This window comes from Vespula vulgaris, chromosome 10 (genome assembly GCF_905475345.1).
Source record: "Vespula vulgaris chromosome 10, iyVesVulg1.1, whole genome shotgun sequence".
NCBI lineage: Eukaryota > Metazoa > Arthropoda > Insecta > Hymenoptera > Vespidae > Vespula > Vespula vulgaris.
The window spans coordinates 4,916,501-4,930,930 of record NC_066595.1 but is presented as its reverse complement, the minus strand read 5'-3'; the positions used below and the strand labels follow the sequence as shown (position 1 = coordinate 4,930,930).

At 33.1% G+C, this 14,430-nt stretch overlaps 1 protein-coding gene across 13 annotated transcripts in view; it reads left to right on the top strand.

Moving 5' to 3' along the window:
* The window catches only part of LOC127067001 (whirlin), a 73,345-nt gene extending 58,915 nt beyond the window's left edge, over window positions 1–14,430 (top strand). For 11 of the 13 annotated variants that reach the window (XM_051001413.1, XM_051001417.1, XM_051001412.1 and 8 more), the window contains 4 exons: window positions 7,061–7,327; window positions 11,342–11,650; window positions 12,008–12,086; window positions 12,182–14,430. In XM_051001413.1, coding sequence (XP_050857370.1) covers window positions 7,061–7,327; window positions 11,342–11,650; window positions 12,008–12,086; window positions 12,182–12,324 — 798 coding nt within the window. In that variant the 3' untranslated portion in view covers window positions 12,325–14,430. The remainder of the gene's footprint in view (window positions 1–7,060; window positions 7,328–11,341; window positions 11,651–12,007; window positions 12,087–12,181) is intronic. The other 2 variants (XM_051001424.1, XM_051001425.1) reach the window with 1 other exon arrangement.

The following is a 14,430-nucleotide window of genomic DNA, read 5'->3' as shown; positions in this document are numbered from 1 at the left end:
CGCTGACGAATAAATTAGCAATTAACAAGTGTGCTCGTTCCCCATCGAACTTCCTCGAATGGCTGTTAGCCAAAGAGAAAATTCATTTGACGAGCGATAAGAGATGCACGAAACCGGTTAAAAATATAGATTCCCAGGCTTTGGTGGCGAGAGAGTACCGTAAAGGATTAACGGTCAATCTTGCGAGAAACAAGAGGAGACTGTGAGAAACTCGAAGGGAAACGGGAAAAATTTCTGTCGATGAAACGAGTAGGAAGAACAACGCGATTTCAAGATTTCAATGATCTATTTAAAAGAATAATGGATCAATGCGAAGTTATATAGAAAATTCGTTTTATCTTCTATATCTTTAAAATCATATACATATATGTAATTATTATATTCTTATTACATATTTTATATATATATATATATATATAAAATATATATATATGTATATACAATTATATTAGAAGATAATCATAAAATCGATCTAAAAGTACCCGTGTAAATATGTTAGAAAATAATATCCTTTTAATTATAACTTGTAATATATTTCTATTAAAGAAAAAAGATTCGATCGTAGAGAGTTAAAAAAGATTTTTATAAGAAGGAAAAAAAAACAAAAAAGTGTAAGAACCGGAATATTACCTTTTTTTCAAAGTAAATTTTGCGACGATCGAACCAACGACGTAAACTCGAAGGAACGTTTTTGCTAGATATCGTTAAAGATAATAACGCGTAATATCTGCGCGTGTGTATGATCGAAGCGAAAGGAATGAACGATCGATCGATTGGTCGATGTTGTCCTTCGATGCGATGAAAGATCTCTAATACATACATACATATATACACATGTCAAGTTTTAAAATACTTTCGAGAAAAATTACAACGAACAGCTCGTTCGATATATCGTTAAAAGTCCGTAAGAAAGATCAGATAAACAGAGAAATAAACAGAGAAATAAACAGAGAGAGAAAGAGAGAGAGAGAGAAAGAAAAAAAAAGAGAGAGAGAGAAAAAGAGATGTTCGAATAGACAAATGATTTTCAATCTCTTTACCTTCGAGGATCGATATTTCTTCTCTATTTTCTAATATCTTCTTATCTTTCGTCTTGGACAATACTGATTAGAAACGTTTGACTCGCGTAATAAAGAGGATGGTTGAGCAGTAGGATGAAGAGAAGAGAAAGGGGGGTGCACAGAGGAGCGAGTAAAAGGAGAAAAAAATGAAAGAAAAAAGAGTAAACAAAAACCTTGATTGTTGATATTGGAAAACAATGAGATGACGAGTAGAGGGTGGGAGCAGGAGGAGATATCTTCGCGTGTGTGAAATCGATCGGACTGCGAACGATTCGAGACTCGAACGCGAACTGACGAGCTCCTACTCGGCCAGGTTCACGTTTACCTGCTGCACGACGATCAGGAGCGCGACTTTGCGAGACGCTTTGGGAGAACGAGCAGCAAAAGCAAGCAAGCAAGCAAGCAAGCAACGTGTGCGAGAGACGCGAGGCCGAGAAAGCGGAAGAGAGACAGAGAAAAATAAAAAGAGTGAGAGAAAGAGAGAGAATGAGAGAGAGGAGGAAGAAAGAATCAAGGGGGTCTCTCAAAATGAAGGGGAAGGAGGATGATGATGATGATGAAGAGGAGGAAGAGGAGGAGGAGGAGGAGGAGAAGGAGGAGGAGGTTGGTTAGGGCGAGAGAGGGACAACTTGGAACAGGTGAGAGGTTTTACCTGATGGTGGGACTGAAAGATGGAAAAAGTGGGGGAGAGAAGTTGTACAACGTTGCCAACTTGTGCTCGTCGAAAGATATCCCCATCTACGATTCATACGAGTTACGTGTGCGTATACGAACGCGTGTCTTGTCTATCTCTCTCTTTCTCTCTCTCTCTGTATTTCTCTGTATCTCTCTTTGTCCCTCTTTGTCTCTTTCGATGTCTGCTATCTTCTCTCTTTCTATCTCTCTCGTTCTATCTATACATTCCAGTCCATTGATATCGCAGTAAAAGACTTTCTCGAGAGATTCCGTTCCATCCATCCGCATGTAAAAAGGGGAAATGTACGACGCGTCGAACATTTATTTTCAAACGAATGGAGTTGTCTAGATTTGTCTCTATTTCCTGTGTTTTCTAATATCTCTCTGTAAATGTGAATATTTGTTTACGTATACATTATTATATAGGTATGATTATTTGATCTTTAGCTTAATATTGATTATTTAATCGGTTTTTTTTTCTTTCTTTTCTTGAATAGATTAAATTTGTTATTACTTTATCGGTTAAAAGGTTCGTTATGGATACATCATGGATAAATCATTATTATTTAATCCGTATAATAGTAATAGTAAGAATAATAATAAAATATTAACATTGACTTTTATATTCTTATGAATAATAATGACTATTCATAAAATGAAGTCTATTAGCTTTATGTAATAATAACAAAATCTAATATTCCAACCAATTAAATAATAATAAATTATCTCGAATGTACTTGTCATGAATATTTAATCCTTTGCACTATGAGATCACTGGAAACGTGACGACAGTATTTGCTCTTGAAGAATACTTATTCGAGGATATCTATTTTATCTAACAAAATCACTTTTTTATTGAAAAATTGCTTTGAAAGTATATGCCTATTGTCTGTATACATAACTGAGATATCAAAAGCAGATCTAAATTGCATGAGAAAAACTAAAAAAAAAAAGATAGAGAAGAAAGAAGTAGAAAAAAAATAAATTACATCACGCAAAGAATTTAATTCATTCGCGATAAAGAGATAAATAAATCATTTCTGTTCTTTTTAATTAGTTCAAGTTAAGATTAATTAGTGCAATGCTTCGAAATTGCATAATTTTGAAATAATTAATCCTCATTAAATATTGTATAAATATGTAAAAAAAATATTAACTTTCATTTCGATCTAAGGGTCTTTATCAATGTAATTTCATTAAATAGCTTAATCTGTCAATCCGCAAAACATATTTATTTTAATTTTTACAACGATTTAGAAATAGAACGTCATATTTTATTACTATGAATCGACATTTACCAAGCCTTCATAAATCACGAAAAAACCTCTAACCTCTCAAAGTCTCTCACACCATTATCTTCTTTTTTACTGTCTTCACACAGCCACCAGCTCTTCTTTCTCTCCCCCGCATCCCCACAGTCGTTTACTCATTGTCAGAAGCGATGACGTTGTCTCGTTAAAAGGAAAAAAAAAACATAGAGCGATGGAAGGCCCCATTCAACCGGAGGAAAGTGTACTTAGGTACATACGTTGAAACGTTCGAAGTAAGGATTGACATTATAGGAACGTGTCGAAGGCAGTGACCTCGAGACAGACATTTTCCAAACGAAATCTATGAAAGTAGGTGGGAAAAAATGGAAAAGAGATAAAAAAGAAAGAAAGAAAAGAAAAAAGAAACATTAAAATTAAAATAAAAATTTAAACTTAAATGAAAACGAACAGGGATCGTCCGACGAAAGTAAAATCATCTTGCAGATGCAAATTTATTATGTAACGATCGTAGAGGCAGCGTTTCTCAACTTACGGGTCGCGTTAAATTTTTATTACCTTGCGGGAAAAAGTCGTAAAACGATTTTAAGTGTATTCGATTATAAACACTTGTCGGTCGCGGTATCGCCAGACGCAACCGCGATAAATAATATTCGCGACAGATTCGAAAAAGCTTGAGAAATTATGATAAAAGATCGATTGGAAAATGAAAAATTTTATAACGATCGATTTTTCTTTTTTTTCTGGATTCTTCTCTTTCGGTTCGATCAAAGAGAATAGAGAGATCATAGAGAAGCTTTCTAATCGCACGATCAAACGTTTGACCATGGATATTTTATGTTTGGAACATTGGTAGTAAACGTAAGTACGTATGTACTTAGGCAGGTTCGCAAGAAACACGAGCGATTAGAAAGCCACGAAAGGCTTGACTTAGATCGCGACGTATCTTTTCCCGCTAAGAGAAACTCGCACAGTACTTACTTAGTTGCTCCTCCCTTTTTTCCGGAATAGAGGAACGGATCCGAACGGCGACTCTCTAAATTATGATTCATTCCGTCGATGAGTCACATCCCGCCGATTTAAAGATACGAGAGACGGTAAATATTCTAGTCAAATAGCCTCGGTTGTACATTAAAAAAAGAAAAAGAGGAAAAAAAAGAAGTAGAAGGAAAAGTTTCGCACTTGAACAACTTCCAACGAGATCTCACAAATTATCCCGGGTTTTCTATCTTTCATTTTTTCCTTTTTTTTTCTGTATTATATAGGACAAGTAATAAAGAATAGAAAGTAATTAAAAAGATGAAATATTAAAGGACAAGCCTAAGCTCTGAGTCTCTTGATCGAGTAGCATGAAGAAGAATATGCGTATTTCGACGTAGACTCTTTATTAATTCGAGTAGAGAAGGAGAACTGATTTTGTTTGATAATAAGACGTGGATCTTATATCTGTTAATAGATTTCAATAATTGATTGGTCTATTATAATAAGAAAAATCTTGTGATAATAGATTTCATAAACGATAATAGAATCATTTGTTTATTATTAAAACGAATCTCACGATAATGCATTTCTTTATGTTTAACTTGTAGTGTTATTTTCATAGCGTCAATAAATGAAAGAAGAAAGAAAAAAGAAAGAAAAAAAGGAAGAAAAAGGATAGGAAGATAGAAAGATAGAACGAATGAGATTCTCGCGAATTGACAAGCTTTCGTTAAAGAATTAGAACACGTTCCATTCTTTGCTCGATCAATCGATCGCACGGATTTCTCGCTCGTCGGCGAGTAAGGAGAGCTCTCTCGACTATCGTTCGCGCTTATCTCTGAACCGGTTTGATCGAAGGATCATTCTTCGTGCTTCTTAGAAGAGGATTAGTCTGTACTTTCGTATCGGACCCTTCTTCGGCTCTTCTCATTGCGAGTGATCACTGACAAAGGGAATCGGCTCGAGACGATACTTCGAACTTTTTGAAAGGACAATGAAGACCTAAACGGCCTTTTTATGGCTTCTTCTTTCAACTACTTTTTACTTTATTTGCTCTTATTGTCGGATTTGAGATGTCTTTTAAAAAGCCGAAAGTTAACGACAAAATGGATTATCATGTGTACATGCATATATATATATATATATATATATATATATTTGTTTAATGATTTCTCAATTTAACGAGTTATTGCAAAATTAAAAGCGTTTGAGAGTAAGACTGAAAGGGAAGAAAAAAGTGAAAGAGAAAGATGGATTTTTTTATTTTCATTACTTATACACACACGTACGGGTTCGTTCAACTCACGTGCGTTACGTCAGACAAAAAAAAATGGGAACCAGTTTGTGAGTGACACCTACGCGAATTCAACCTAGTCGAATAAAGACGGAAATTCGTCAGTGATATCGAAAAAGTAGATATCCCGATTGAAACGATAAGCAGGATGCGATAAGCGATTATAACGATTTATCGATCATCGAGTTGTCTATTTTCGATTGACGTTGTCGATTAATCACAAAGAAGAATATTTATATATATAAATAATCTAAGTTGTTATATTTATATTATTTATATCTCTAAGACTATATCGATTATTATTATTTACAAACTTGTCTCGATTAAGATTAGAAGGAGACTTTCAAGAATGATCGATAATATTAATTTTCGATTAAAATTTTGTTACATCGTTACATCAGATTTAGACAGAGATGGATTGTTTATAAAAATCAATTCATATTCGAATCTTTCGATAGAATTTATCGATTGGAAAAATGTTCTCTAGAGTTATTAGAATCTTTTAGTTCTATTTTAAGTTGAAAATCTTTCGTTTCTACGCGAGAGATAAATTATCGATCACTCGTGCGATTTTTTTCGTGGATCAAGGAGAAAAAAAACGACAAAAAAAACAACAAAAGAATGGACAATGACCAGAACGGTATTATGGGTCACCATCGGAGAAAGTTTCGACGCGTCTCCTCGTTCCGTTATTTACCTGGAAGGACCGGAACGACGGTGGGGGCTGCGGTCACCGTTTTATGATTTCGCGAAGTGGGTCAATTATCGAGGTGCACTGAGCCACGTCGTTTCATTGCTTCGACTAAACGCACGCGAAAATACACTTTTCGCTTACTCAGCCTGTATACTATTTATTCGATTTATAAACGATACGTTTTGAAAATAAATCAAACTTCTCATACGAATTTTTATTTCTTTTTAAATATTTTTTTATTATTATTTTTTTTATAGCTTTTTCGTTCACTAATTATAATAATTATCAATAATACATTAACGATTATTTCATAGAAATTACATACACACGAATAAGAATGTAATAATTATCATCAATATTTAATTTTTCGTAATACTGTAAAATTTTTGCAAAGAGAAATGTAATAAAATTGAATGATGATTTTATCGATATACGTATTGCATTTAAAGAGAATCGGAATAATACAGGTTTTAATAGATTTTAATCATTTTTATTCCATACATTTTATTATTATACGATTATAACAATATCTTCTATAAAACATTAGGAATTATTTCTGTACACAAGTATAAATTCCATCTAATAATAATATAATAATACTAATAATAATAATAGTAATAGTAATAATAATAATAATAATCGCATCGCCAACTTTCACAATGCATTGAAAATCTCTTGAAATAATGATAGAGATATTAAACAAATTCGAACGATGATTTATACGATCCGATACGTGTTAAACTCGAAGAGTCGAAGTCGTTTGCTGCGAAAAGAAAAGAAAAGAGAAAAAAGAAAAGAGCAAAAAGAAAAAAAGAGAATATTCTTCTTCCATCCTAATCAAAGTTAATAGAATAAGTTTAGAATACGTTCATAACGGATTCGCCAAAAAAAAAAAAAGAAAAAAAAGGGAAAAGAGAAAGTAAAGAATGTGCAGGAGAATTTAAGAAGGGTAAAAAGAGAAAGAAAGAAAGAAAGAAAGAAAGAAAGAAAGAAAAAATGAAAGAATGATCGAGAAATGATCTAAGGATGTTAATCGGAAGAACTTGGGTGTGTTCCATTTCTTTTTTGATCCTTCGTCGCGACGCAGGAGAGCGACGGAGGATGCGATGATAGCGACGCTGAGATGATCGGTAATGGGAGGCGCGGAGGAGGAGGAGGAGGAGGAGGAGGAGGAGGAGGTGGAGGAATAGGAGGAGGAGAAAGGGAACGCGATTTGGAGGAGGATGAGGAAGAAGGAAGGGAAGAGAGGAGCTCGGATGGTGGAGGTGGTGGAGGTTTCGGTGGTTGGAGGTCCCACCTACTCGGTGGGCTGACGCAGCGTGTGAAATCCTGGTACTGGGGCGCCAGGCCCCTCGTAAGTTTTATATTAAACAAAACCAACAACAAGCGCCGACGACATAAAAAAAAAACAAAAAGAGCAAAAAAAAGACAAGATCAAATGTCAACACGCACGGTTATTTACTTATTTTCGTTTTCGTATTTAAATATAAGGCTCGTTCGTACGTTTTATAAGATTTGTTTCTCACACACATTTTGACATATGTAGGTATACGATGTTTCTTCTTTTTTCTTTTTCTTTTTTTCTCTCTCTCTCTCCCTCTCTCTCTCTCTCTCTCTCTCTCTGTCTTTCTCTTTCTATCTGTCTTTTTCTTTTTCTTTTTTTTTTATTCTTTTTTCCTTCAATCGGAGAAACGTCGTTCACGTGTTCCCTTAATCGTACCTTAAAATACGGAAGCAATGATCCATTGATCGATCGTTAATGTTTATATCGAAATTTATTTCACCCTATAGATAGAGTTGCATATCTTGCCGAATGATATTTATTATTATAATTATTATTATTATCGTTGATGTTGTCGTTGTTGTTATTGTTGTTATTATCATTATTATTATTTATTATCATTTATTATTTGTTATTTATTATTTATTATTTATTATTATTATTAATATTATTATTAATCGTGAGGACTATTTCAATCAAAAAGAAATTAAAGAAGAGAAAAAAGAAAAAAGAGAAAATTTCAATATCTTTTCATTTTATATAAAGTGAAATGACGGATGACAAAAGGTTAGATCAAAATTGGTCTAATTAATTTAAAACGAAACTTTCTAGTCGGTTAATAATTAACAAAGCATCCGAAGTTTCCAAGAGATCGTACGTGAGAAAAAAAATTTCGAATCGCGCGCGTTTTCTCTCTCTCTCTTTCTTTCTCGATCTCGCGCGTTCGCTCGTTCTCGCTCTCTTTCTCTCCCTCTCTCTCTCTCTCTCTCTCTCTCTCTCTCTATTTCTCTCTCTATTTCTCTCTCTCGGGTAAAATTATTTACTACGCGTCCATGAAAATGATCTAAAGATGCGCACGCGAATCGAAGATCGGAAAGATCGCGAACGACGACATCCTTTGGCATGAATTTTCCCTTTAATTTTTTAGATATCTCTCTCTCTCTCTCTCTCTCTCTCTCTCTCTATCTATCTTTATATATATATACTTCTCTCTCTCTCTCTCTCTCTCTCTCTGTCTCTCTATTTATCACAAAAATCGATTTCTTTTTCTGCTCCTAGAGCTCCTAGAGAATATTAGTCGACCTAGCGTTAGGTGTGTACGTGTTTTACTTGAATGTTTGCACATGCTACTTTCTTCGGTTTTTTATTATTACTACTCGTATCTTCAAGCACGATTATTATTATTATTATCGTCACTATTATATTACTGTTATTGTTATTATTATTTTGTTTTATTTCTTTATATATTTCTTTATATTTTTCTTTTTTTATATTTTTTCGAATTATTGTTACAAATTACCACCATAATCGTTATTTTTATGTACTATTATTATTATTATAATTATGATTATTATTATGTTTATTATTATTATTATATACATATTGTATATCAATACATATATGTATATGTACATAGATGTCTTGGCATGCACGATCACTTTACTCACATCGAAAAAGTAAAGATAGGAAATTAGTGAAAAAATAAATAAATAAAATATAATATAATATTGTTAGAAGATAGTTAGAATATTATATTATGACAAGTAGATGAATAGAATGTAAAAGATTAGATTAGTTAGAAATTAGAGTAAAACTAGTATGTCTTAGGCGTATAGTTAGCGTATATTTAGATTAGAGTATATAGAAAACGAGGATTAGTTAAATTAGTTGGTAGAACATTCATCTCCTCAAGTTCCATAGGTATCTTATCTATCCATAATTATTTTTATAGAGATTACAATTATTTTCTAAAAAAAACAAAAAAGAAATAATTGTATATAGTATGTGTATATACATACATATATATATATATATATATATATATATATATATATGTATATTATATGTATATACCTACTTACCTACATTTATATCGTTGTCGAGAGATTCATGAGTTTTATTTAGAAAATTAGAAAATTAGATTAGGAGGTGTGCGTTTGATTAAAGGTAAAAGCGATAGGGAAAAAAAACGTAAGAATCGTGAGTGTACGCGCGAGTGCGTAGGCAAAACACTTTCACCTTTCGCGAGAGCGCGAAAATGGGATCGTTCGTTTGTATTCGCGATTTAGCTTCTCGATACGATCTCTTCGTTACGCTTTTGGTTATTTCTTTGGTCGTTTCTTTAAAGAAAAAAAGAAGGAAAAGAAAAGAAAAGAAAAGTGTAAAAAATAAATCAATTAATCGTAATGATAGAGCGGAGCTTTTTTTCTGTACGAACAACAAAATCTAAACTAAATTGATTACAAGATAATACAGCGTGTTATAAAAATAATATACAAAAGTTTTGAAATTGTTATATATAATATATGATAGTTGAATATGATTACGGCGCGACAACAACACCACCACTACCACCACCACCACCACCACCACCACCACCACCACCACCACCACCACCACTACCACCACCACCACCACCACCACCACCACCACTCTTTCTCCGAGCACCAACACCCAATTGCTACCAGCCTATCAGCAAGCATGACTTAATTTTTTTATATACTCTTGCGATCTATATCGATATGTATATTTATACTTATATCTATATATATTCAGATTAATATATATATATATAAAGATTTGTACGTACACGTACCGAGTGTCACGTTTTAAACGATACGGCCAAATATTCCCGGTTCTATTGCTTTTATAAAGAAATAAAAATTAAGTGAAACAAAGTAAACATTGTTAGATTTTAAAGAGGTAATTGAATATTTATTGCATCTGTTTCATAGGGAAAAACTTTGTTATAATACGCAAGTCATGACAATTTTTTTTTTCTTAATGAATATTTTAACCATAACAAAAGTTGTAGAGAATATAAATACGAATTTAACGAAGTAACCAACGTTTGTATTTCTTCATCGATATTTTATCGAGTTATGGTGATAATATATTGTAGTTAAACCACGGTACCGATATTTGTGATTTGTGATCTGTGTTTTGTGTTCTCTGTGATCTGTGTTCTCTGTTCTTTGTTCTATGATCTGTGATTTCAGATTTGTGATTACATCGTATCGTGGTGTAACTGTTATCGCCACAAATCGATGAAATATCGCTAAAAAGGGTACACTGTGTAGGTATTCATCGGATTTTTATTCTCATATCATTCGGATATTCTCCATAACTTTTTTGTCGGGCTGAAAATTTTGATTTTCATAAAAAAAAAAAATTTTTAATAATCTTCTATCTCGACAATCTATAACCATCTATGAAATTTGCAATGAATTGAATTAAATTTTTCCCTTGTAAGTCTAACAATTTTTATTTGAAATATTCATTTATAAAATCAATAAGAACGAAGATATTCGATTATATTATTTGAAACGAGACACCCGGTATACTTGCATATAGGTACTGGAGAAAAGAATCACGCATCGTTGCCAAAAGATTTCCCGGATGCGGGAGAATCTTTGTTTTACGTAATCGTTGGAAGAAAAAGCAAAAAAAGAAAAATGAGACGAGACGAAAAAAGTCGACATAGAAGTTGTGAGCTTGAAACCTCAACCGGGAATATCTTTGACGATCCAGCGCATACGAATTACGCCAGCATAATTGCCTTTTTTAGCTACTGTGTGCTCTCATCGTTCTTTACGTGTGTTTTCTAATCGACCTCTCTTCGTAAACGATAACGACGAAGATTTTCAAAATTTCCGTTTAATATATATGAAATGTAATATAAAATATAATTATATATATATATATAATATATATATGTGTATATATATATTAATACATTATTTTTTTATTGTAAATAATATCGTCGTTATCGCAGTGAGACGTCACAAGAATGTTAAAAAAAAAAAAAGGAGAAGAAAAAAACCCACAGTTAAAACTGGCATGCGATCCGAGTTTTGGACGTTTCAGGAACTCGCGCACAAGCTCTCGCGAAGCTTCGATATGCAAGAAGCACAATTACTCGAGGAAGGTAGTTCCGGTGGAGGTTCTGCTACCGGAAGTGGAGGACCAGGTGGACCACCTAGAAGACATCATAGTGCTCAGAGATTAACTAGAAGCGAGATGTCCGATAGAAGGGAAGAAGACGGTGCTTTAGTTGTACCGGATCATCAGGGAAATCTTAGGATCACTGTGAAGAAAACTAAATCAATTTTGGGTATAGCAATCGAGGGTGGTGCTAATACTAAGCATCCTTTACCGAGGATCATTAACATTCACGTTAGTTCTACTTAATATTGTATTTAAAGTTTGTTATATTACTATAATTTGATTTTTCTTTCTAATATCGTTTAGATCACTCACGTGTATTCTTTATTTCTTCTTTTTTTTAATTTAAGTATTTGTTTCAATAAAATTAGTATAAATTAATAATAGATATATCGAAAGGTGATAGTCTAAAGTGTAATAAAATTTGTTTAAATTGCTTTGACCATAAAAAAAGAACAAAAAAAAAGATATATTAAATAAGATTTATAATTATAATATGTAGAACAGATAATTCATGTTCTTTATAATTCTTATTTAATTTCTATTTAATGAACTAGTGATATTAAAGAGATTTTTTGAAAACCATAGGATAACGGAGCTGCTTACGAAGCTGGTGGATTGGAAGTCGGTCAGCTTATTCTCGAGGTCGATGGTCACAAAGTTGAAGGTAAACAAAGCATTATTTATTTCGTTTGAACTATAACAAAATCAATATCGAACGTTGATAAATTCCTAATGAATTTAATTTCCTTTCATCGGTAGGGCTACATCATCAAGAGGTTGCTAGATTGATCGCCGAGTCATTCGCACGTCGTGATAGAAACGAAATCGAGTTTCTTGTAGTTGAAGCGAAGAAAAGTAACCTCGAGCCAAAACCAACGGCTTTGATCTTTCTGGAGGCGTAGCAGGAGTCCCCCACCTCCGAGCCGGAACCGCCGTAGTAAGAGGCTCTTCTCGACAATCTAGAAAATCGGCCTCGAAAGAGAATCGTGTTTTAACATGAGAGAACATCTAATCCTTGACTTATGATCGATTATGATCTATTATGATCGATTATAAGAGTAAGAATTTATTCTCGATTCGCTGCCGAATTTTCGATCGGTCGTTCCTCAACCTGGCCCTGGTGGTGGGACCTTTCAATATTGAAATAACAAAAAGAAGACACATAGAAAAGTAAAAAGAAAAAGAAGAAGAAAAAGAGACATTGGAAGGAGAAAGAAACGGAGTAAGGAAGGAGGAAATCTGTGATCGGCAAAGTTAATTGTTCGAAGCCAAGATAAAAAAGTAAAAAATGAGATCGTCGCGTTTGCAAGGAAGACAAAGAATCGAGGGTACATAATTACCAGTTACTTTCAGGTCAGATCGAGGCCTTCTTGACCTGCTTACTAAGAAAAAAAAAAAAAAAAAAAACAAAGAACTGGAAACGTACGAATCCGGTAATAAACTTAAAGTGTTGCATTCTGATAAATCCTATAGTACTCCGATAAGGAATGAAATACTTGGATGTACGATTAATCTATGAAGAAATGAAGAGGGAGACTCGTGAACTGTGCCAAAACTATTTAAAAAAATGGTCTTTCGTCTTAGACATATATACATACATACATACATACATACATACATACATACATACATACATACATACATACATATATACATACACGCATACATACATATATACATAGATACATATATACGTTATTATGGTATTACATTAATTGTCACGAAAGGGAGATCCTTTTGATCGGTGTTACTTCGTACGATTATATGAGTATGAGATCAAAATTGAAAAAAGAATATGTGATTTAATGAGATTTATACGATATATCGACGTTTCGAAGGATAACAAGATAAAAATCTTCTCTTGATAGTTTCTTTTTTTCTGATCATCTTAATTTTCAACGAAAAAAGAAAAAATATATACATATATATATATATATATATATCCTATATGAGATAACGATATATAATTGAGATTTTATGAAAAGTGAAATAAGTTTAATTAAAAAAGGTTTCCTAAAATAGAATGGAATGCGTTTGAGCGTTTTACGTAATAAGATGAGCCGAGATAGCGGTAAACGAGACGCTCGAGAAACGCGACGTCGACGATAAGGACGTAGTAGTAGTATAACGCGACTCTACGTCATGGGTAAAGCGGATATTAATATTAGAAAGTCGATAACGGGGCGAACGGCCGACTGGACTCGAGAGAAAGAGAGAAAGAGAAAAAGAGTGTATATGTATGCGTGTGTGTGCGTGCGCGTATATATATATGCATGTGTATGTCTGTGTGAGACCTTGCGTCCTTCGAAACGTGGATATTACACGTCGATCTAACAATAAGTAAAAAGATAAGAAAAGAAAAAAAAATTGAATGAACGACACGGTTAATTTGTATCAAGAGATAGTTACCACTGATGAAGATAATGAATTACAGACAAAAACGTACAAAAACGATCTATCGCGCATTCTAAGCTTCGATAAAACACAGGTTAATATTAATTAATATTCCGAGTTGAGATATTCTCCCGACATTAATAATTATTTACGTAAGATCGCCAACAAAATGTCTTGTTATCAATGCGTTAAAAAATGTTCAAGGAATGTTCGACGATTAGAAAAATAATACTAATCGATACAATGTCATGCGATCGTAAGCAGTAGCATCAAGAACAACAAGAACAACAACAACAAGTACAGACTTATTATGGGAATTGTTGAGATTTATTAGAGTATATATATATATACATATATATATTATGATTATTGTAGTGGAATTGCAAGCTGTACCTATCAATGCGTTTGCGCTCGCTATATGTTTACGCGCGTATACTGTGACGGCCGAAAAAAAAATAATGATAATGATAATGATAATGATAATAATAAAAAGAAAAAACGAAAAAAAAGAGAGATTATATATTAAAGAAAGAAAAAGGAAACCAAAAAAAAAAACAAAGGATATTTTCAAAAGCTGTTATTTAGAAGCGTATACGTATGTATTTAGCTGAAAG